At 48.0% G+C, this 25,268-nt stretch overlaps 1 protein-coding gene across 3 annotated transcripts in view; it reads right to left on the reverse strand.

Annotated features, from left to right (window-relative positions):
• The window catches only part of pyd (zonula occludens-like protein polychaetoid), a 468,585-nt gene that overhangs the window by 308,053 nt on the left and 135,264 nt on the right, over window positions 1–25,268 (reverse strand). For all 3 annotated transcript variants that reach the window (XM_075693885.1, XM_075693886.1, XM_075693884.1), the window contains exons 4-5: window positions 11,237–11,339; window positions 8,315–8,390 (exon numbers count right to left, since the gene is read on the reverse strand). In XM_075693885.1, coding sequence (XP_075550000.1) covers window positions 8,315–8,390; window positions 11,237–11,339 — 179 coding nt within the window. The remainder of the gene's footprint in view (window positions 1–8,314; window positions 8,391–11,236; window positions 11,340–25,268) is intronic.

Raw genomic sequence — 25,268 nt, forward strand, 5'->3', positions numbered from 1 at the left:
TACCTCTACGGTCGCCCTTTTTCCGTTGTCACTGACCATCATGCTCTCTGCTGGCTCTCATCGCTAAGAGATCCTACAGGCCGGTTTGGTCGATGGGCTTTGAGGCTACAAGAATTTTCATATTCCGTGGTCTACAAGTCTGGCCGCCTGCACCAAGACGCTGACAGCTTGTCGTGTACCCTGTTGACGACCCTGACTCCTCCAATGATACCAGTGCTGCTTGCGTATTCTCTGTGTCGCAGCTGCTTCATTTCGCCGACGAGCAACGTCATGACGCTTACATCAGAGCACTCATCGACCGTTTTGAACACTCTCCGGCCGACGCCACACTACGCCTCTTCATCCTCCGCGAAGGTACTCTGTACCGTCGTAACCTTCATCTGGATGGCTCTGAGTTTCTACTTGTCATATCTAAACACCTCCGCTCCACCGTTTTAGAAGAGCTCCACGACGCACCAACGGTAGGACATCTCGGCGTATCTCGAACCTGTGACCGTGCACGTCGCCGTTTTTTCTGGCCGGGCCTTGCCCGTTCCGTCCGACGTTACGTCGCCACTTGTGAACTTTGCCAACCACGCAAGCCTTCGCAGCTCCCCGCTAGTTACCTGCAGCCGCCCGACATCCCTGCTGAGCCCTTTCATCCTGTCGGCTTAGACCTTCTCGACCCATTTCCGGAATCTACGTCAGGAAACAAGTGGGTTGCAGTCGCGGTGGACTACGCGACCCGCTACGCCGTAACCCGCGCTCTTCCGACCAGTTGTGCAGGACTTCCTCCTGCATGATATCATTTTGATTCATGGTGCTCCGCATCAATTGCTAACAGACTGTGGCCGTACGTTTTTAGCCAAAGTCATTGACGACATTATGCGTGCCTGCTCAATACAGCATAAATTTACCACCTCCTACCACCCTCAAACGAACGGCCTCACTGAGCATTTGAACCGCACCCTTACAGACATGCTATCCAAATACGTTTCAGACGACCACCGTGACTGGGAGCAGGCTTTACCTTACATCACCTTTGCATACAACTCTTCCCGTCTCGACACTGCTGGCTTTTCTCCTTTTCACCTCTTGTATGGCCGTGAACCGATGCTACCACTGGACACTGTGCTTCCGTCCACCACAGCATCAACTAAGGCTTATGCCCGTGATGCTATCGCCCATGCTGACCATGCTCGCCAACTTGCGCGTGCTCGTCTACAAGTCTCTCCAGGCAAACAAAAGAAATGCTACGATCTCCGTCACTGTGATGTCAATTTTGTGCCCGGCACCCTCGTGTTGCTTTGGTCACCATAGCGTAAACTTGGCCTTTATGAAAAACTGCTTGCCTGCTACACGGGCCCATATCGCGTGCTTCGCCAAGTGACCGATGTCACCTACGAAATCGTTCTAGCCTTGCCCACTACGTCCTCTGCTGTGACAACCAGTGACATTGTCCACGTCGCCCGACTCAAATCCTACAACCCTCCACGCCCCTTGGATATTTAACAGCACTGTGACGGTGCTTTTGCCGCCGGGGGGTAGTATTACGATGTCATCGAGCGATGCTCAAGGGACGAGCCGCCGCGAGAACGACGACGAAGTGGGTCTGTGCCCTTGGCACGAGTGAATGTCGGCCTGGCGCTCTGGCTCCAGTCCAGTGTAAATAGCTTGTAAATAGCCTCTTTCGTCTGTGTCTTTCTACACGTAACAATATGTTACAATGTGAGCCCTGTTATCACTTTCTTGATTTTGCATCCTTTTTAACAAGTCCTGTAAAATGGGGAACGCAAAAATAAAAGTCATTATGTTTGTTAACTTAGTGCGTTTGTGAACAAATTGAGACTGTTTATATAAAGAATCGTGCCATCCTTCTCGACTTAGTGGGCGCACTATTTGACTTCAGAACCTTCTTTTTCCTTAAGTGCAGCGCTCTGTTTTGCAAGATTGCCACAGCACGTTGCTCATGATACCGAAATAATGAGGGTTTAATTGTTTCGGTTTTACTTCAACTCTTTATAGTAAGTATTTAATTTGTTATTATAAAAATACTAGTAAAAAGAAGTGTTGTGTACATATAACTATCTTTATGCACAAGTTGAAGATGTATATAAATATTTTAGTCTTCTTTTTTTTTCACGCTCTATCATCACCATTTTCTCTCGTTTTGAGCAAAAGCGTAACTACGCAGAACCATAGAGAAAGAAACTCAACATCAGGGAACACTCAGCGAAAACTCGCAACAGGAACACATTCCGTCTAGTGTTCACCTCATCCGTTAGCTGACGCGAGCATTGGATAAAAAGAATGTGAAATGAACTTATAGGCATTTCACTTATCTTTTATTCTTTCCTGCTAAAACTAAAAAGTTCTGCGTATTAAATGAACTTACACTTTGCAACTTATTTTTCTTGCGTCACATAGCAACAAGCTATGGCAAGTCAGATGTGCCAGATGAATGCTTCATGCACCAGACACGCCACCGAAGCAAGCGAGGCCGGCTGTGCTTGTGAAGTTCGCCTATTCATCGACCCATTTCTTTTGGATGTAGCCGGTTTGTTGGGCTCCCAACGTATTCTTGCGTTCCTTCTGCACTTCGACACCACACCACTGCGCTATTGGACTACGGCAAGGTGAAAAATTTTGTTTGACAGTCTGAGATGCATTTCAAGCAATTTTGGCATTTATGGCATGAAACAGAGATGTGCGACACAATTAGCAAAACACAGCTCGGCTGTCCTTTAGCAATTACCTTGAGTTAATGACTCGTACTGGGAGATGTTTACGACGCTTTCTATAGGCCCCAACATTACTGCCACTTATTTCAGTAGTTTCTGGGCACATTCACCGCCGCCAGCTTTGTGATGCAGTTAGCGAAAAGCAGCTCGGCTGTGTGACGCAGTTTCGCATGTACTGTGACAAGTTCGTGACGCTTTCTCTGACCCCGAACATTATAATAATTAATTTTGTTAATTCTTGGGGTACTTCTCAACACAGTGGCCACGCCCGGGGTTGTAACGCAGTTAGCGAAAAGCAGCTCAGCCATGTGCCACAGCTAGTTTCGCGTGTACTGAATCTTGCTGGGACAAGTTCATAACGATTTCTCTGACCCCCAACATTGTTGTAATTAATTTCGTTAGTTTTTGGGGTACTTTTAATGCACTTGGCCATACAAGGAGGTGAAAGCGAACTGCAACAAACATCTTACATCCTCAAGAGCATGATGTCTTGGAATGTTGCCATACAACACAGCTGGTTTGGAGCGAAAGGGATGAAGTTCACTGACCTGAATGTCTGCAAACTGATGTGTAGTAAGTTATTTTTCATTAGGGAAGATTCTGCCTTACGTTTCTTTTATTTCTTATTGTTTATTTTTAATGTTTCATTGTGCATAATTTTCCTGAATCACCTGAGGATATTTCATACAACCTGTGCACACACCTAAGCAATGCTTGTGCAGAATGTGAAGGCATAAGGTGGACAATCCACAAAGCACCCGTTACTGTTAGACAACTGGTTGCAGTTACTGTTGGGTATATATTGTATGCTATTTTAAAAACTGGCTTATATGTAAATAATAAATGACTGCCAAGGGCATCATTATTCAAGAAATTTGAGCAAGCGAGAGGCAGTAATGGTTGTGATCGTTTCAGTTTTTCGATCCAAACATACCCTGCTGACTTTAAAAAAAAATGAATGTTTTGGATGTGTGTGCAGGCAGCTCGAATAGTGACAGATCTTTCAGTGCCAACCAGAAAGACATAGAAAAAGCAGGCACGTCATGGTTTCGACACGCTCCCGAGAGGGCAGCAGCAGAGATCACCAGAGGCCGACTCAGCATGAAGAAACCCATTTTGCGATAGTTATGTAAAGGGGCTCACAACCGTTTTTACAATACTCATTCTTTTTTCCTTTTAGTGCAACATAAAGCTTGCCAGTTTGTTCATTGTCGATTTATAGAGCTGTAATGCAAAAGAAATTGTGAAACATTTATCTGAATTATTCATTAATTATGTATGTATCTCACACTTTGTGTGAGCTCAGGGAACGCTTACAAATTAAGCTTGCCAATTTTTATGCTCACAGTAGTTTTCTATTTAAAGGGCCCCTCACCAGGCCCCATAGCAAATTTTGTTTATACATTGGAAGTTAAGTGTCCTCTAGGGAGCATTCTGCCGGAAAAAATTTTCAAATCGGCTAATTACTAGCCGAGATAGAAATATTTCAGCGCCGCAAACCCATAATTTCAGCAGGCAGGCTCCGCTGCCAAGCAAGACGCCCTCTCCACTCGCCCCATCTAGCGTATGCAAGTGAAATTCCTTCCCTGCGTTCTCCCACACCGGACCACGAGGATTGTGCGATGCATACTTCACAGGCCCTGCCTTCGCATTTTTTTCTCCTCGTTTTTTTTCCTTCTTTTTTTCCTGCGCTAAAAATTTTCGCTGACCACACAGCCCACGAGCAGTGGTCTCGTTCGCACAGTGCACGATCTTGCGCACTGTGCACAAGAAAACATGGCTAGCGGTATAATCTAGTGATAGACGAATACTGAGGCAGAACAAGCGGATTGCAGAGTGTGATCACGCGCTGGAACACGGTAGAAAATGGCATAATTTCGGTACCTGCACACATGACCGCATGACCATGGGAACAAGCAGACAAAGAGGAAGTACATCTCTCTTGCTTCGGTGCGAAGTAAAACAAAAATCACGCAGACATTCCATTTGCGTGTTTTATTATTTCTCTAACCTTCAATTCGTCAATTCAAGCAACCGATAGCATAGATAACAGACGTTGTCTTGAATAATTCTTGAAGTCACGTCACCATGAGCAGCGTCACACTGCAGAGATGATTACGTAGGTGCAGGGGCACAATTATGTCACCGTCCGGCTTGGAGCGCAGCGGCCGCGAGTGAAGAGGGAAACATCGTTCGGATTGAAATTTCAGATCTTTTCATGGTGCGTAGCGATGTAATACTTTGCAGACACGATTGTTATTGCGCAATATATGCTCTGCGCTTGTCAGCTCAAAATGGCCTGGTGAGGTGCCCTTTAATATTTATGTTCACTGCTTTGAACAGAATAAAGGTATTTTTTCTGTACAGGTGTTTCTTCCTAAGTTTTTGAACAGGCACCTCCCATGGCAGGCCCAGTGTTCAAGAACTAAAAACATATGCTGTACATATCAAGTACCATATGCAGTGTGACACGTTCTACACTTGCCCTTCTTCCTCATTCTCATGTTGAAAACCTCTGTGACAGTCCAGTATATGAGAAAAAACAAGGCATCCCAATCAAGTACCATGTGCAGTCACTTTGGGACATCCCAGAGAGGTCGTTTTTTTTTGTCTCACTTGGGTAGTGTTTGGGATTAACCTAGGATGTCGACAAAATCTCATATGAGACATCCTTCGTATGTCCATAGGATGCCTGTGTGTTGTTGGGGTACAGTGAAGGTAATATTTGATCTAGAAAATACCGTACAAAAGACCCCGATATGTCCATGACATGTAGGCAAATGTCCTTGTGGTGCCCCTTGTAGGCACGGAAGGTGCAACCAAACAATGGTACGAGGGTTGTCCACTAGACATATTCAACACATTCCTGGGATATCCGTGTCCTGGTTACAGATGTCAAGTGGATATCCAGTGGATGTCATTGCAGTCACTGGGATGACACAGGAATACAGAGGACCTTCTGTAAAGTGAGGTGGACGATTTTTTTTCCAATAACCTCCTGAGAGCAGAGAAGATGCTCTGTGGCGGAGTGCATTTCAAACAGGGTCAATGCCAGCACAGGAGCTGTGCAAAGCAAAATAAGGAGAGGGAGAATCAAACAATGTGATTCACTCCAGTACTGCGATTTTGTTACCCACCAGTGGTAGTAATTTGTTACAGAGGACAAGAATGGGGCAAAGAAATGGAAGGTCCATGAGCACTGTCTCACTTTTCAGAAAGAAGAATAAAGGGAAGCTAGATTTCTTTGGGGTTAGTTACAACAGTAAGAAGCATTGACCATTTGCTTTATACAGTTGTCACCCTCCTGTGACCGTGGTGGCCTTGAAGATGTTAGCGGGCAATGGAATAGAGAGAAAGGACAGGAGAGTTAATAATGAAAAAAAGACATAAAGAGATAAGATGACATAAGGGGGGAAAAGGAGATGGAAACGAACAAAACAACTGTACGCCCACATGTATGTGTTCTGTGATCCATATTGCCAATATCATCTGGATTTAGTTGTCACGTTGATGACAGGTACTTTTCATAGGAGATACAGAGCATGCCGTGATGACACACATTCCTCCAGCTTATACTGCTCGACTGTCCTCCTCCTCAACAGAACCTTTCAGTCACAGCCTGTACTGCAATGAGCCAGGGGGTATGACTTGATCAGTACATTGAATAGAATACAGGTACGAGTGTTCTTCACTGAAAATAACAGAAAAAATATTCTGAACCTCCCACTGCTGTATTCTTGCTCAAATTTCACAAAAAGATCACATTTTATGCTTCAAATCATTCAGTGCAGTACCTGGTACAATTATGTGCCTGGTTTTTAACCTTTCGAGGGTTGAATTCTATCACAAAAACTGTGCCCCCATGGTCATTTTTTTTATTGCAGTTTCCAGCAGTGGGAAATAATTTAAAACTTGTGTAAACAGCAAAAATTTATTGCAGGCAATACTTTTTCTAAAAAACGCTTTACTCGCACCTACAGATGTACACAAATGCACTATACAGTAAGAGATTGAAAAAAACGTCTAGCAAATTTTATGGCTATTAATTTGTTCACCTAAAAGCATGTTTCATTGGAAGAAGAAACGTGCCAGAAACAATTTAGAAGAAGAAATGCTTGAACAGTCACTGCGAGAAGAGGCAGAGCATGTGGCCATACCGAAATCAGGCCTATGCACACTGTAGTGTACAGGAATATGCGAACCACACTGTGCTACCAGAAAGGTGAGCGCCGCGACCGTAACAAACAATTGTATTTCCTTCACACACTCCTTGGAGGTAGCAGGCATGTGAATGTGACCACATGATCAAGCTACGGAAAGTAAACAACTCAAGCGGTGTCCACCGGTAAACTGAAGCACAATTTCAAATGACTTTGTGGGACTCCAGAGCGATGGAAGCACCCTACCACAAACAGTAGTGTCACACGCATGCGAAATATCAAACATAAGATCACCACTGTACATATACATTGAAAATCGTGTGGGATGGATCAGTGGCACCATACGTGTACAACAAAAACCCTTCGAAGCTGCTTTCGTCTAGCTGCTGTAAAGATGGCGCTAGCATAAACTTGTGTCGCTGCCTGCTGCGGAAAGTAGCCCTTTCAGAAGTGTTGCCGCATATTCCAGAGCAGCAGGTAACATGCAACAACCCTCCCGGAATGGCTGCTTTACGAGGTTCTGCCGTTCATGTGCGTGGTGGTTCATGCTGTTCCCCTAGAGCTTGTCTTACGCTCAACAGCCGACAGTTTTTTAGAGGATTTCTGCCAATTGCTGCACATCGTCTACTTCCCATTGTGGTGTACTCTGACAACACTTTAAGCTTTGACAGTGCTTTAAGCATGTGTCTCATGAACTTGGCAGTTTGTATGACGCTGTTTGGGGAAAGCGAGGATGGAGATAACTTGTCAATGCATAGCATTATGTGAAAAGTCTTTGCTGAACATGCTCCTTAGTGAAGTGGATTTTGAGAGTGTATAGTGCGATCGGTGAAAGACAGTTTGAGGCGAGTTCTTCTAAAGTAACTGCTAGATTATGATCACATGATCAAGACCCTAACTGAAATTAAAGCAATCATAAACGGTAGACCACTTGCGTATTCATATCCTACACCAGAGGCACCAGAATCCTTGACACCTGGCATTTCTTTGGGAGCATAAAAACGGGGGAAAGGTGCAGCAAGCATGACAACTATTGGAAGTTACGGTGGCTGCATCTTTGTGATCTGCCCAACTCCCACATTCTGCACACTTCATGTGTGTGATCCTAAGCCGCACAAAAACCTCGATGTAAGCCCTAACTTACGAGATGAGGGCTCCAATTTGTGCTTCACTTGTTGTCTGTTCCTTGTTTTCCACTAGCTTCCTGTGTCACCGTTCATTCCACATTGTAACAAAACAATGAAACCATCATTTTGAATTGTCCTGTGTTACCTGTCTTTATTGCTGCCTGTGTTACCTGGGGGTCGCAGGGCTAGTCTAGCTGATAAAATGCAGCTTTCTTTCTCACTTTCCTAGCCATCTAGACACATTCTGTTGTGTACTAATGTGGTGAAAAACACCAAATCTAAAATATCAAAATGCAGTTGAACACACCATCTTTCTTCTTGGCTCTTGTCAGGGTCACACGCACAGACTCTGCATGGCCCAGGACAACACGGCGCTTGATTACCTGCACACAGGTTAAACAGAAAAACTGTGCTGCAACCAACTGTGAAGGAAACAATAGCCCACTAAAATCTGCGAACATTACCTTGGCCTTACAAAACATTTAACTTGTGGGACTGTCAAAGCTTCCAAAATATAGCCAAACCTTGAGATCATGAATATAATGTATATAACATAATATAGTGTTATAATGAATTGCTGGATAAAATGAAATAAGTCTAGCATTTTGTTGACCATGTGCTTTATTTCAATAGGTTTTCTATGGCTACAACAAAACTGAAGATGCAAGATCAGAGGCGATGTTGGCTACGGAAAAGCAAGATATTTGTTCCCACGCAGTTCAAAGCATATATTCTGGTAACAGGGACGTCATAAACCCTAAGCAAGAACTTGAAACAGCAAATTTTGGACACACATGCACGTTTTGGCAAACAGCTCAGTTTGGCTGGCCCACAACCAGCAAACCAATGTGCCAGTCCCATGTGTTTTTAAGGTGAAAAAATTCAGCGCAAACACCCAGGACAACCCACAACGAAGAGACGAGACAAGCACTGGCGGTGACCAGCAACTGCTTTATTCTTCTTATGACAACGCATATATATATATATATATATATATATATATATATATATATATATATATATATATATATATATATATATATATATGTATATATATACCCTTAACCCTTTGACCGTCAACGACGTAAATATACGGCGCCGCAAACAAGTCCGAAAATGGACTATGCTGTATATTTATGGCGCTGTCTGTATGTTTAAAAAGCGCGCCAATTTCCTAACTTTCTCTTTTCTGTCATGTGCTGCCACTATGTGGGGATACAGGGAATTTTTTTCGTGTGCCTCCCTATCTCGGTTTTTGTTGCATGGTTTGTTTTAGCGCTAGTTTGCTCCCGCACGTCTATATACCACCGCTCGCGCATTGGCGTGAGCGCGGGCGGACGGCCATTTGGATTTTGTTTCGCGGGCAGTTTCGGCTTTTTGCGCTTGCGAAACTGATGGCTATCTTGTTCCTAATCGCTCAAAGGGCAACCGCTTGTTTCTCGCTCGTTTAGTGCTCACAGGGGTGCACACAGGAAGGATGACACCGTGCATGCTTTTCCGTTTCTTTTCTTTTTTTTAAGACTTGCGAAAACTAATTGCCCTAGCTGGTTGGTGATAAGATGAAGATTAGCGGAAGTTTATCACACGTCGCTTTTTTTGATGGGCACACAACAAACAGTTTCCTAGAGTGCGCGCACCTACGCAGTTCGATTACGCTATGCACGTACGTATTAGTGTAAGAGCAGGAACATTTGAGGCTTGTGAAATATTCTCGTGTGTGGATTTTCAAAGCATTGAACTATGTGCATAAAAACGCATCAAATTCTTAATTCTGATAAGTTTATTTCTTTTTTTGTTGTTATTCATGAATGAAGAGTGCATATATACCAACGCAATATATTTTTTTCTCGCTTTGCGGTCACCCTAGAAAAATTACGGTAATTTTTTTTCAAAATAAATCCATAAGAAGAATCAGAATCTGCAATAAAAAATATTGACCCTGGGTGGTCACATATAGTGAAAAAAATCGACCCTCAAAGGGTTAACTACTTAACCGTGCATGCGCATAGTAAATTCTGTTGTGGTACAAATGTACTGATGCAGTGAAATAAACGAAATCTCAAATCTCAAAATCTCGAACCGACGGCATATCGCGCCTTCTGCAACTAAGCAGCCCGCTCCAGATTCAATGCATCATCCCCCGACAAATCACACCTGACATCCCCAACCTCATTTCCAAGCCCGGAGCCAAGCCAGGAGCAAGCATCGTCTGGCAAGCACGAGAGGAGTACGAGGCTGGACACGAGTGGCATCCCCAAAAAGGTTACAAGGTCTGGTAGGCGTGTAGTGCCACCCAAGAGACTGAATCTGCAATTCTGATCTCGGAAAGAAAGATGTAATGTGTTGCGTTTTGTTATATTTAATCCATGGTGGCGCCACTAACACCACTGACAACACTAACGCAACTTACCTACCTAACAGAGAGCACCCCTAAAGTGGCATTCGTGTCATAACGTATCAGCAAGCAGCACCGGGCACTTCGTTCACTGCCGGCCCAGCCGAAGGTCGCACCGTTCCTCTCGTCTCAACTGACTCGTGTCAGGTGCGAATTCAATATAATCATGTTTGACACCACAGTAACCCACATTGATTAATTGATCTGCCATAAAGAAGAGGGGAGGGTTGTTGTTGGACAAGTGACATGCGCACTAGCTAATAATACACGTGCAAAGCATATTGCGATAAACACATTCTCACTCTTTCACCGTAGCAGCTGGATCGGGCTGGCTCCAGGCTGCCCCATTTACAGGTGAATAGCATTTTGAGGATGTTTTTCACTTAGTAAAGAAAATAAAAATATTTGGACAGCATGACACATGACACAGAAGGTGCATGGCAATTAACAAAGAAAAAAAGAAATTGCATATACCAAGCAAAATTTTATTGAAGAAGAAAGGCATACTTATGCACAACTCTAGATGAGAGACACAGGGCAACAAGCAAGCTACATGTGTAGAAATCTGCGTACATGACAAGCAAGAACTACGAAAAAAAAAGATTGTCCCGCAACAAAATCTGAGTAGTACATAAGTGCACCCCTATTTAACAAAAATTTAATTGGGGTTTTGCATTTGTTTGTTTTCCTCACTCAATCTCCTGTGCTGTTGCAACATGTCTGCTTGCTAAATCACTCAGCTGTTGACTTTCATTTGGGCTGTGCCCGCTGGTTCCCCTGTGCCAGACATACTGGGCCTGACAGCACTAACTCTAGCTGGGAAAATATCCTCACCAGGTTGACAGTGCGGCCGCATTCCCGCAGAACTTGGACAGCAGTCGCATAGTCCACATTTTCCAGTGACAGCCCATTGGCACTGACTACCCGGTCGTTGATCCTGAAAAGATGTGCAGCACAAGCAAAGCTTACTCAACGTGCTAGCCACGAAAAAAGAAGTATTTTAGGAGGGAAATCTGCCTGGCCATGACAGCGCACAGGCGGTGTGATAACATCATGGTTTGGAGAGCAGGAAATTTAGTGTTCATCACAACACGACAGATGATGCAGCAGGCATGTTCTCATCATTTACATGCTTCCCTATGGGTGCAATGCACAGGTATTGTGATATTGTGTCAAATGTTTTCAATTTTCCCAGATTTCAATCTATAATGGCAAGAAACATAAGTCATGGGCATTTTAGCAGCAGTAATTGCTCAGTGCTGCTCAAATTACGTGCCACGCTGCCCTTGAAATGAGCAGACTATGTCTGCCGGCCCCACGAATCATTTCCAGTGGTGGTCAAGCCAGTTTAGGATTTGGAGCAATTTCCGGAGCAGGAAAAATGACGTTCTGGAGCAGTTTAAGAGCAGCCACACCAGTATTTTGGAGCAGTATCAGAGAAGAACAATTGGTCTTTCTGTAACACTTGGAGTAGTACAGCAGTAATCTGTAGCTATGTGGTGAAACTTGTTATTACTGAGCAATCAGTGTGTGCTGCTCAAGAGTGAAGCAAGACACAAAGCCAACAGCGACCAATTAAGCTTGCCTTTCCACGCATGGTGTAATTTGTATGGTAGGTTGCAAAAATTTGGGTAGGCAAGGAACTTAATTTTGTGAACAATTCCATAAAATTTCGTAGGCTAACGAGAACAAAGATAAACATAAATGAGAACAAGACAGACATAAAAATAATTGTTACCAAATATGGCTCTTGATTTTAATTTCATAATAAAAACGCTTGTACTCGCACGTGCACACGGGCACAGTTTAAGCTGGTGAGACGGCTGCAAGCGAGCCCACGTGCTGAGAGCTAATACGAGCGTACACTGAGCACAAGAGCGCACTTTTAAACGACTAGCCGCTGCGCGCATGGTTTAAGCCGACGAGGCCCACGTTCACATCTCGAGAGCTATGAGTGTATACACCAAGCGTGAGAGCGCACTTTCAAACCACTAATCGATGCCGTCGTGCACATACCACACCGCAATCCTACTTCGCTGTCATTTATGTGCTGTTACATGCCTCTTTACCAAACAACTGCGCCGCTGCGGTGCAGCTTGTCAGGAAGTTCAGGTGAGTGTGAAAACAGTGGTCATGTAGTGTGGGCCGAAGAAACGCTAGAAGGCTGGCCCAAAATTGAAGAAGAACAAATATTAATACAAAGGACTCACTACAAGCCAAAATTCATGCCGTATACCTGTTATAAAGTGCTCACTGCAAATCCTTAACCCTTTGAGGGTCAATGACGTAAATATACAGCGCCGCGAACAAGTCTAAAAATGATCGACGCCATATATTTATGGTGGCGTCTGTACGTTTAAAAAGCGCGCCAATTTCCTAACATTTTCTTTTCTGTCATGTGCTGCCACTATGTGGGAATACAGGCAATTTTTTTCGCGCACCTCCCTCTCTTGGTTTTCATTGCATGGCTCGTTTTAGCGCTAGTTCGCTCCCGCACTTCTATATAGTACCGCTCGCGTACTGGCGCACGTGCAGGCGGGTGGCGGTTTGGGTTTTGTTTTCGCGGGCGGTTCTGACTTCTTGCGCTTGCAAAACTGATGGCTATCTCGTTACTAACTGCCTCTTTCTCGCTTGTTTAGTGCACACAGGTGTGCGCATAGGAAGGATGCCGCAGTGCATGCGTTTCTGTTGCTTTTCTTTCTTTTTTTTTTTTTTTGACATTCGCGAAAACTAATTGCCTCTGGTTGGCGATAAGATGAAGATTAGCAGAAGTTTGTCACACCTGCTTTTTTGACGGGCACATAACCACACAGTTTTCTTGAGTGCGCGCACCTACGCAGTTCGATTACGCTATGGATGTACATATTAGATATTAGTGTAAAAGCAGGGACATTTGAGTCTTGCGAAATATTCTCGTGTGCGCATTTTCAAGGCCTTGAACTATGTGTATAAAAATGCATCAAAGTTTTAATTCATACAATTTTATTTCCTTTTTTATTGTTGTTATTCATGAATGAAGAGTACATATATACCAACTCAAAATATTTTTTTCTCACTTTACGGTCACCCTAAAAAAGTTGCAGCAAATTTTTTTCGAAATAAGTCCCTAAGAAGAATCGAAATATGCAATAAAATAATCGACCCTGGGCGGTCGCATATGCCGAAAAAAATCGACCCTCAAAGGGCTAAGTGACCGTTTGGCTGCCACATAGGGTCCAGAGTCAGCCTCTTTACGTCGTTCACCCACGACGCTATCTTTAGTGGGTACCGCTACTCGGATGCAAACCAAAACATAGTCGTTATTCTTGCCGTAATAATTCGTACATCCATACACGACGCAGTGCGCTGGCATGTCCTTCAGAAACATGGGCACGAGAGCTTGACAGAGCACGCCGGAATGCCCGCCACCCAGGTGGGGAGCTGTCTGCTAGCTTTGCAGCTGCATAGGGGTGGTTCACGAGCAGCGCACTTGCACATGCACAGCAGCTTTTTTGCAAAGTGTCCATTTCGCTCACATGTGGAATGCGTGTGTATGTGCGTGACCTTGGGAGGCAAAGCTCGGGTTGGTTAGGGCGCGATGTGCTCTGGCAAGCAAACTGTCACGGTTTTTGAGCACCGTGCACCTCCACCCCTTCTCCAGAGAGCCGACAGGACCGACAGACGGTGCATCGGCATCATACGCCCTGGCAAAAGGAATTCACGATGAGTTGAGGGAAACGGTCATTGACAAGGAAGCATAGGGAGTGATCATAAACACATCATTTTGAAAATGGGACATGTAGTTAGGAAAGAGAGCAAGGAGCGCAAAATGGCGAGCCCAAATTTGAAAGCTGAACGAATAACAAATATAGACACAAGAGTACAGCAATAACTTGGCAAATGGCCAAGCAAAGAGTGGGAATATAGTGAGCTTCTAACTGTAATAATGACAGAAATACGGAAAGAGAAGCCACATGCTTGTTGGAAAGGAAAAAAGAAACCGAAAACCTGGTGGTACAGGGAGACGTGGCAAGCGATCGCCGAACGACAGAAAGCATCACGAGAGCGCAGGCAGGCAAGAAAGTGCAGTTGCCCCAGACAGAAAATAGAAAATATACCGGGAGACAAAATACATGGTTCAAATACTGGTTCAAGTAAAGATAAAAAGTGAAAGTGAACGTTGGCTGTCAGAAATAAGTGAGAAAAGGAAGGCAGCACCTAGAATATTCTGGAACCACATAAACATATTACTGAGGAAGTCCGGAACAATACAAGAATATATCCTAGACAAAGATGGAAACAAACTGGAAGGGGACGCAACATAAACTTACATCCGAAAAATAACTGCCGAATCTTTCCAAGGCAATGATGAGGTTGTATTTAAAGAAAAAAAAAGAGCGTGAAAAAGAACTAGATGGGGAAAAGAAGCTAGTGCTGACCAATTTAAACTAAAAGAAAGCCGAAGAGAAAATTCCTAAGCACACATCCACAGGGCTAGACAAGGATCCCATTAGGCTGATTAATGAACTAGGGCCAAAAAGTAAGGAAGCTCTGGTGAAAGCAGTAGAAAATAACTTTAAAAGATAGACGAATACCAGAAAGTTAGCGACAAAGTAGAATGAATTTAATTTATAAACGTAAGGGGGAAAAGATAGAAATAACTCATATAGACCATTGGCCTTTACATCGGTAATATACAGGTTGGCAATGCAGGAAATTAAATTAAAGCTGCAAGCATGGGCAGAGAATAATAGCATTGAGTGGAGAACTTCAAAATGGCTTCAGGATTGGTAGGCGCCTGGATGATAACTTGTTTGTCCTTGCTCAGTGTACTGAAATGAGTAGAAAGGAGACCAATATATGTGACTTTTTTTTTAGACATTACAGGAGTGCAGGACAACGTAGACAGCAATATTTTGTGGGATACTCTCGAAGGGGAAGGCTTAGGCGATGATTGTATACTGCTTTTGAGAGAAATTTACCTAGAAAATACTGTTTACAGTTGATATCAACAAGGGACTGAGGCAGGGATGCCCTCTATCCCCACTGCTGTTTATGATATACATGGTGAGGATAGAAAAGGCGCTACAGGGACGTGATATTGGGTTTAATCTCTCATACAAACAGGCAGGCACAGTAGTAAAGCAGCAGCTTCCAGGTTTGTTTCATGCGGATGACTTTGTGTTGCCAGCTAACAAGCAAAGTGATATGCAACACCTGGCTAATATCTGTGGACAGGAAGGTGAAAATTTAGGTCTGAAATTTAGCATTAGAAAATCAGGTGTTATGGTATTCAATGAAAACAGTGAACAAACAGTGGCAACACAGGGCCAGGAAATACCTTGTGTAAAAGAATATAAATACCTTGGTATATACATACATGAAAGCAATAGATGTGGAAACACAGGAAAAAACTATCAGTAAAAGGAAAGAGAAATGCGGCCATAATGAAAGCCAGAGCGCTATGGGGATACAATAGGTACAAGGTGCTCCGGGGTATGTTGAAAGGTGTAATATGATTCCAGGACTTACATTTGGAAACGCGGTTGTTTACGGAAGGACTACAAATGAAGCTGTGCAGGGTGATATGGGCTGGCGGAGTGTCCAGATATTTGTACAGAAAAACATTGACTCACAGTGGAGGAAAAGAACCAGGAAGCTTACCAGCAAGTATGCGACCAGTATGGTGAGCAACATGGCAACAAAGAACATAAAGCAGAAATTCAGAGAGGCTGAGATAATCCCATGGGTGGTGGCAATAGAAAAGAGACCAGCTATGAGCAACTACTTAAGAGGAAAAAACGAAATCGGGAAAGAAACCACTTATGATAATGCAAAAGGAAGCTCATTAGTTTTTGAAGCGAGATCAGGATGCCTTAGAACACATACCTATAAAGCAAGATATAAGAAGGAAGAAGAAGCAAGTGCTTGCTGCGGTAAAGCTAGGGAAACGATGAAGCACGTCTTATTAGAATGTGAAGATATTGCCCAGTGGTCTTAGGCACCTCTGGCCTCCTTGAAGCTCTTAAGTTCAGCGAGAGCAGGGGAAAGTAAACATGTTTGCAATAGAGATTAGTAAGAGGTGATTGGTAAATTAGTGGAAGAAAAGTAGGGAAACGACAAACAACAGAGATGTACAAAAACAAAGTTCCCAATAGGGATTCAGAAAGTTTGGTTATAGGAATTCCTTGTGGTTTCTTTCTTCCTTTTAATTTTTTTTTTGTAAGATAGGTAGGACATTAGGCAATATAATAACAAGACCTTGGTGGTGCCACCCACCACCCCGTTACAAAGGGAACACTCATACATACATACATCCATCTCTCCGCCATAACTTTATTGGGATGCCAGAGCAAGCGTCCATGGTACTATGGCCTATAACACACACTTGCTCAAGTCCCTGTTCACACTACTCATTTTCAAGCTAACAAAGCAAGTTCGAACTCCAAAGATGGCTGCATCCTTGAAGCACAAAAGGATAGCTAACTGAGCTTGTTCACGTCACATGTTTACATGGAAATTGTGCAAAAAGAATGGTCATTACCAGGCAAGAGTGCTGAATAACAGGAGACATTGTCGCCTCTAGTGAAGCTGATGAAGTGATGCTGCTGTGGGACCTCTCTTATTTGACTACATGAATGTTGTGCTCCTGGTATTATTATTTTTCTTTTTTTGTTTTGCGGGGAGCACCCGCCTCCATTTCCTCCCGCGTACCCGTGTCGTCCCGTTCGCACGTGGCTGACGGGTCGGGCCGGCGTAGACAAGGGAGAGAGGCACTACGCGCCCTCCCTTTCTCTGTTGCTCTTGTGACGCACGTACCCCTCTCCCCACACGCGGCTCACGGGAAAGGGAAACGTATCCGGCGGGCGAGGGGGACTTCCTGTCGCAAAAAGGTAAAAAGGCATAAAAGCGCGCCACCGGGGGAGATGCTCTCTCTTGGGACGCCGATACCTGGACCGCCTGGACGAAAGCACCTGCCGCATCCGGTGAGTGACCTCGTTTGTCTGACCCACCCAGAGGACGAGGCAAGCCTATTTACTACTATTACTGAGAGGACGTCCCTCTGCGAGTGTTCGCTATTGCTAATAGCAATAAACGTTATTACCGTTGACACCGCTGGTTGCCTTATTCGTTGGAACCCGGCGTAGCCGCGATTCCCATGCTACGGGTTGGGAGTACCACGAAGCGACTGCGTGGGGCTAGATCCGGAGCTCGCCTTCAGCCCTAGCCGCACGCAGAGTGGAACCCCCACATTTGGCGCTACCAACGTGGATCGCATTCAGCAACACGGCGAGTCTTCTGGTGTGTGTTGGCGCTAGGAATACCCATGTTTCAGCGAACAATGGCGGCTGGCTTGTCTGACCTCTCAGATTTGTTCACGTTGTCAAATGTAGCGACACAAAGTCAGCAGCCTATTGCTAACGCGGCGGCAGCTGCTGAACAAACCAGCAGCTTTGGTTTTGAGTGTTTCACGTGGAACAGTCAGGCTGGCGCAAATGCCACGTGGGCAGAGGTTAACCCCAATACGAGGCGTACCACGTCGAGCCCCTCGCCGCATCGCAATGCGGACACAGAGGCACACATGCCACTAAATAACTCAACCCCGACGACGGAGGCATCCGGCCCTTTGGGCGAGAGTTTGCCGTCTAGCGAGGCAATGCTGCAAAATGCGTTGCAAATCATGCAGAGCTTAGCTGGCGCCCTGCAAGGCACAATGCAGGCCTCGTCGCAGAGCGAGTGACCACGGATTAAGGTAGACATGCCTACCTACAGTGGGTACCACGATCGCACGAGTGCAAGTGAGTACCTTGACCGTCTGCTGTATTACCAGCAGGCAACCGGGCTTTCAGACGCCGTACTAGTCGCACGCGTGATCCCGGTTTCACTGACCAACCAGGCGGCTCGATGGTTCTGACTGACCGGACACTGACGCCACACAGTAGAAGAGTTCCGCGCGAACTTCCGCTAAGAATTTCTTTCGGCCAATTACGAGTGGCGTTTGAGGAGAGAGCTGGAGCTTCGTACCCAGCATCCGGACGAGTCCCTGCTGGAATATGTTCGAGCTATGGACGAACTTTATCGCCTCGCGAACCCTCTCACCACCGATGAAGAGAAAGTTGAGCGCGTCACACGGCAGGCGCACCCCACTTTCGCGGCCTATTTCAGAGGGCGTAGGTTTAGAGACCTAGACGAACTCGCCGCCGAGGCGAAGCGCATCCAGGGAGACATTCTCGCGGCGCGAGCATACCGCCCGCCTCAACCCGCGGCGCTGTCACTCGAGCCTCGCTGCACGTGGAACGGCGGCGCGATCACTTTCCACTCGTCTAGAGTCGACGCGTCGGCATCGTTCGCGGAGCAGCAGGTCCAGCGTAGTTGGGAGTTATCAGACCGCGCTTTGTACCCGTACACCTACGCGCTGAGAACAGCACCGACTAATGCCGCACTCAGCGCACCGTGACAGGAACGAGAGGCCAATGCGAGACTGGAGGAGCGGCACACGCCGAACGAAGTTCAAGGAAGCTACGGCGGGCCCGAATGGAGCGACGGCTGCCCAGGCCACCGAGGCCGCTCGCCGGGCCGAGGCCGAGCGCGTGGCTCGGGAAACAGGCGAGGCCGCCGGTGATCCACCTTGGGTCCCATGCGGCGATGTCGAACATAGCCGGTGGTATCGAGTTACTTGCACCTTCGGCTTGTCGCGTAGGTGTTGCGGACTCGCAGGCGCCGTTCATCGAGCTAACGATAGCCCGAAAGAAATTCGCTGCATTATTGGATACCGGAGCAAGCGCTTCATTATTTGGTGACGCGGTGTTGCATCATCTCTGTGAGAACAATATCCGCTTGAGAGATAATGACACCACCTTCCGACTTGCTTCCGGCACAGCACAATCGAGCGGTGCAGCTAGGTTAGTGATCCGTTGGGAGAAACGCATCAGGCGACAACGCTTCGTACATCTCCCGGGTTTATCAGTGCCTGTTATTTTGGGTCGAGACTTTCTCGTCAAGTCGGGCATTGTAATAGACATCGGCAACGGAGGTTACCGAGAGAACGGAACGGGTGCTTTAAAGCTTTTCGCAAAAGCGCCTGTGGCAGCGGAGACACGCCAGCCTCCGGGCGCGGCGCGAGTGGGCCACACCCGGCCACAGCCAAGCGAGCGAACCGTAATCGGCGCAGGCGAGGAGAGAGACACGGTGGCACAACAGTGCGCCACTGTTCTGCGAGGAGTAACGCACCCGTTTTTGTCAGAGGTCAATATGCCAGAGAGAGAACGGGCACGACTGTCGTCGCTGTTGTACGAATACGACCCGATTTTCACTGACCGTCCGGGCCGTACTACGCTAGTCAGGCACAGGATACATGGGTGACGCTGCACCATGGAAATGCAATCCTCGGCCGATTAGCTTGACTAAGCGGAAAGCACTTGATAGCACCTTAGACGAACTCATCGACACAGGCGTGGTGGAAAGGTCGAACAGCCCATGGGGCTTCCCGGTAGTTCTAGTCCCGAAGAAGGACGATAGCTATCGCGTTTGTGTAGACTACCGCAGGCTGAATGAGGTCACAAAGAAGGATGCGTACCCTCTGCCCTCCCCATTCCCTCTTTAGTGTCTAACCTAGGTGGGGCGAAGTACTTTACGAGGCTCGATGCTAGTCGTGGATGCTTTCAGGTCGACATGGACGAGCGTGACAAAGAGAAAACAGCTTTCACTTGTCACCGGGGGCTCTTTCAATTTAAGAGAATGTCTTTTGGTTTGGTCGGAGCTCCCGCTACTTATCAAAGGTTGATGGACCGAGTGCTAGGAGATGCGAAGTGGCAACATGCCCTCGCATATCTGGACGACATAGTGGTTCATTCGAAAACATTCGAGGAGCATTTGCGCCACTTGAGAGACGTCCTAGAGAGGCTGAGGTCCGCAGGTATCACGCTGAACCCGAACAAAGCTCAGATAGCTGTGAGCAGAATAGCGCTGTTGGGATTCACGCTGGACAACGGCCGCATCCTGCCGAGTGAGGATAAGCTCCAGGCTATACTGAGGTACCCGTCGCTGAAAGATATCGGCGAACTGAGGCACTTTCTGGGATTGGTGAACTTTTATCGCCAATTCATTCCAGACTGTACGGCAGTGCAAGCGCCTTTGACGAAGCTCTTGAGGAAAGACGAACGGTGGACTTGGGGTCAGGAGCAGGAGCCGGCACTGCGTGGCCTCACGAAGGTGCTCGCTGACATGGCCAAACTGCAGCTGCCCGATTTGAATAGGGAGTTTGTGATTCAAACAGACGCAAGCGACCCAGGCTTAGGTGCAATTTTGCTTCAGGAGCACGGAGGCACTCACCGACCGGTTGCGTTCGCGAGTCGTTCGTTGACGCCGGCCGAAAGGAACTACTCGGTGACAGAGAAGGAGTGCCTCGCGATAGTTTTCACTCTGCGAAAGTTCGACTATTACATCAATGGAGTGGCATTCAAGATTGAGACTGACCACATGGCTCTCACTTGGTTGAGGCGCTTGAGCGAGCCGAGTGGCCGCCTGGCGCGTTGGGCACTGCTGCTGCAGCATTACGACTTCACCGTGCGCTACCGCAAAGGAAAACATAATGCCGCAGCTGACGCACTTTCGCGAGCGCCAGTCCGAGGCGATGGAGAGGCCCAAGTAAGGGACGCGGAACAACCGTCCATCCTGGGTGAGAGCGTGAACCACGTAGATGTTGTCGGTTCCACAGGAGTCGTCTTCATCAGAGAGGAGCTGTTCGAGGCTCAGCAGAAGGACCCGTTTTGTCGAAAAGTGCTCGACGAGCTCCGGGAGCAGGGTGGCGCGGCCGCCGCACACATGGAAGCAGCTGGTATTGCTGTCGGTGCTAAGCGCTCGGGATCAGTTGGTAATGCTGTGAGTGCGCTGGATTCTTATCTGCTGAATTCCGACGGCGTCCTGCTAAGGTATATTCGCACCGAGGACGACACAAGTGAGGAGTTTAAGGTGGTGATACCGTGCGCGTTGCGAGGAGCACTGCTACGCTACTTTCACGACTCGTGCATAGCTGGGCACGCGAGCGGCCCCAAGACTTGCGTTAAGTTGTGTCGTCTCGCTACCTGGCCAGGCATGAAACGGGACGTGATGCGCTACGCCCGCGCATGTCATGTGTGCCAAAGCGTGAAGCCCCAAGGTGGACGACCTCCTGGCCTCATGCAGCCTATCGACAGCCAGACTTCCTGGCAAATCGCGGCGTGTGACGTCATGGGACCGTATCCCACCACACCGAGCAGGAACAAATTCTTGCTTGTAGTCACAGATCACTTCAGTAAATGGGTCGAACTTTTCCCTTTGCGAAAACTGACGGCACGAGTGATCATGGATAAGTTGATCAAGGTTCTCACTAGATTTGGCTTTCCGGAGCAGTTGATAACGGACAGTGCGTCCTACTTCACCGCGAAGGTTTTTGTCGACTCGTGCGCTGCACTTGGCATTAAGCAAAAGAAAATGACAGCTTATCATGCTCAGTCGAACCCCACTGAACGCTCACAATCGCAACATTAAGCACATGCTTGTCGCGTTCTCTGAAAGACATAAGGACTGGGATACCTACCTTCCAGAGATCGGGTTTGCATTACGATTGACAGTGAACCACTCGACTGGGTATGTGCCTTCTTCTCTCAACCTGGGGAGAGAGCTGCCGAATCCGATGGATAGAGTTCTCGCGGATCGCAGTGGAATATCGGTCGCGCCAGCAGCACGAGCTGAATACGCGACACACCTACGTGCCAAGATGACAGAAGCTTTACACAAAGCACGCCGTAATCTTCGCACTGCTAGGGCACAACAGAAGGCGCAGTACGACCGCTCACATCGGAACATCCTCTACGAAATGGGCGATCTGGTGCTTCGACGCCAGCACGTTCTCAGCGATTCTAGCAACACTTCGCTGCCTCGCTGGCGCCGAAGTGGACTGGGCCGTATCAAGTGCGAGAGAAGGTTTCCTCGCTCGTTTACCGGCTCGAGAACATGAAAGGAAAGCCGATCGGCGGGCGGTACATGTATGCGACCTGAAACGCTACGTGCCGCGTGATGAGCAGTGGGATGAAAACCAGACCCTTCTTCAACGACGGTCGGTGAGATAGAGCAGCCAGAACTGAACGACGAGCCCGCCGCCGTGCTACAACTTGCATAGCAAGAGGAAACCCTCCGGCACTGCGGGGCCCGTTTGATGTTTCCGGCGGAGTACAAGGTGTTACGCACAATGCGAGTGTTAACTTTATCTGTGCCGACTTCTACCGCGCAGATGGATAATGATGCCAACTCTAAGCGCCGCCGAGTCGTCTCGGCGGCGGGACACCCACCATTTGAGGTGTCCCCTCGAGGGCCCTCGACCCACCAGGGGGGTCGCCAGGCCTCACCCCGGACGCCCGCAGGGCCAGCCCATCGCGGACGACGTCACCGTTTCCTCGGGGACCCATCACCTCGCCGCCTGACCTCTCCGTCCGAGGCCCAGTCAAGGCCACCAAGGGAACCCAGCACAATGAACCCCAGGCAACCAAGCCGCGGCACCCGGGACGTGGCTACCTGGACGTCACAGGACGATGTTGACCCACCAGCCGCATACGTATCCGACCGACCCTGGAGCCGGCAGGAGAGGGCCCAAATCGGAACGCCTCCGGAACGGCTGTTCCGGCTCTTCCAGGGCCAGACTCTACGCGATGCCGACCGGAGGGCGGAGGGCGCCTGCCTGCCCCTGCCGGCGGGTACAAGGCTGTGCGGCTGTGGCACGATCCGCTTCCACAAGAGCCACAACCGAGGGGCCCTGCACTGGCTCCGGACGAGAGGAACCAGTACGCCACCGCCGCAGCCACGACCACCAAACGGAGCGGTCCAGGCCATGCTGGCCTGAGCGGCCCGCGAGAACGAGTTTGCGGAATGGCTGCTCCACGTGGCGACCGGACACCGAGGCACTGCTGCTGGGACAGCAAATCAGCCAGCAGCGGAGCCACCAGCAGCGGAGCAGCCAGCGGCGGAACCACCAGCAGCGGAGCAGCCAGCCGCGAAGACAACGGCTGGCACAGCGAGCGAAGATGCTGCGGTGGTAGCCGACAGCGACAACAGGGAGGCGGCGGAGGAGCCCCAGGAGATGGAGACCGGCTTCTGGGCCATTCTTGACAAATAAAGCGGCGTCTGACTCTTTGCGTCCGAGGGCCTCCTTAAGGGGAGGAGGATGTGGGGAGCGCCCGCCTCCATTTCCTCCCGCGTACCCGCGTCGTCCCGTTCGCACATGGCCGACGGGTCGGGCCGGCGTAAACAAGGGAGAGAGGCACTACGCGCCCTCCCTTTCTCCGTCGCTCTTGTGACGCACGTACCCCTCTCCCCACACGCGGCTCACGGGAAAGGGAAACGTATCCGGCGGGCGAGGGGGACTTGCCCTCGCAAAAAGGTAAAAAGGCATAAAAGCGCGCCACCGGGGGAGACGCTCTCTCTTGGGAAGCCGACACCTGGACCGTCTGGACGAAAGCACCTGCCGCATCCCGTGAGTGACCTCGTTTGTCTGACCCACCCAGACAACGAGGCAAGCCTATTTACTACTATTACTGAGAGGACGTCCCTCTGCGAGTGTTCGCTATTGCTAATAGCAATAAACGTTATTACTGTTGACACCGCTGGTTGCCTTATTCGTTGGAACCCAGCATAGCCGCGATTCCCGCGCTACGGGTTGGGAGTACCACGAAGCGACTGCGTGGGGCTAGATCCGGAGCTCGCCTTCAGCCCTAGCCGCACGCAGAGTGGAACCCCCCCAATTTATACTTGTTTAGTTAAAACCCCAATGGCCCAACAGGACCCACAGTGGGCCTACAATAGCCCCACAGTGGAGAGCCTAGAAAGGCACAAAAAAGTAAAAATAATCACTGAAAGGGCACAGGTTACAGAACCCCTGCAGTTAAAATTGTGAGTGAAGAAGATAAACAGTATAACGAGGTCTATTATAAAACAATACCTGCTTGACGGCACTGTAGTCTTAGCCAGAGATTCTTGCACAAATCGTGGCACAGGATTTCTTTTTCTTTCTCAACGTGCCACAGACACTACAGCAAGGGAAGCATCTGCTTTGTTACATTGGCCCCGAGGGTGAAGTGCAGCCATCCTGATGTTTCAGGGAGCAGGAAAGACAAGGAGGCATGGCTTCAGGCAGCTAGCATGCACTCTCTCGCGCCCACTATGACACAAATCTGGCTGAGGTGTGAGAGGCTCGACGATGTAGTTTACAGGTGATGTGGCATTCATGATACCGTACGGACCATGATATCGTGCAAGAAGTCAAGAAGAGAGGCCAGAGCGATGAGGTGGCATCCAGAGCCAAAAAAAGAGAACCGGTAGCGAATGTGGGTGCAGGCCGATTACTGCCATTATGTTGTGCCTTCTGACGCCCTTGATCCTCGCTTATTAGTGAATGAGCCAACTGGCAGCAATCTTCAGCGTACCGGGCAACTTCTGAAATTGTAGTGCACTCGGAATCATCAGGTCGGTATGGCAGCAGAGCATCCAATAGAAATGAAGGCTCAAGTCCCTGTAAGAGGAAAAGGGGGGGAAAGCCTGTAGTCACTTGCATTGCGGTGTGGCGAGCGAATGTAATGAACGGGAGCACGGTGTCCCGAATAGTGTGGTCGGACAAGACATACAGACTCAACATGTCGCCAAGTGTGCCACTGAATCGCTCAGTCAGATCATTAGTTTGTGGGTGATATGCAGTCGATTTCCTGTTAATTATTTTACACTCGGCAAGAAGGGCTTGGACGACTTCCAACATGAAGGCATGACCGCTATCACTTAGCAGTTCTCAAGGAGCACTGTGGCGAAGAACGAAGTTGTAGAGAACAAACAAAAAGCAACTTTGCGGGTGGTCACTGCAGGA

This window comes from Dermacentor variabilis, chromosome 5 (assembly GCF_050947875.1).
Source record: "Dermacentor variabilis isolate Ectoservices chromosome 5, ASM5094787v1, whole genome shotgun sequence".
NCBI lineage: Eukaryota > Metazoa > Arthropoda > Arachnida > Ixodida > Ixodidae > Dermacentor > Dermacentor variabilis.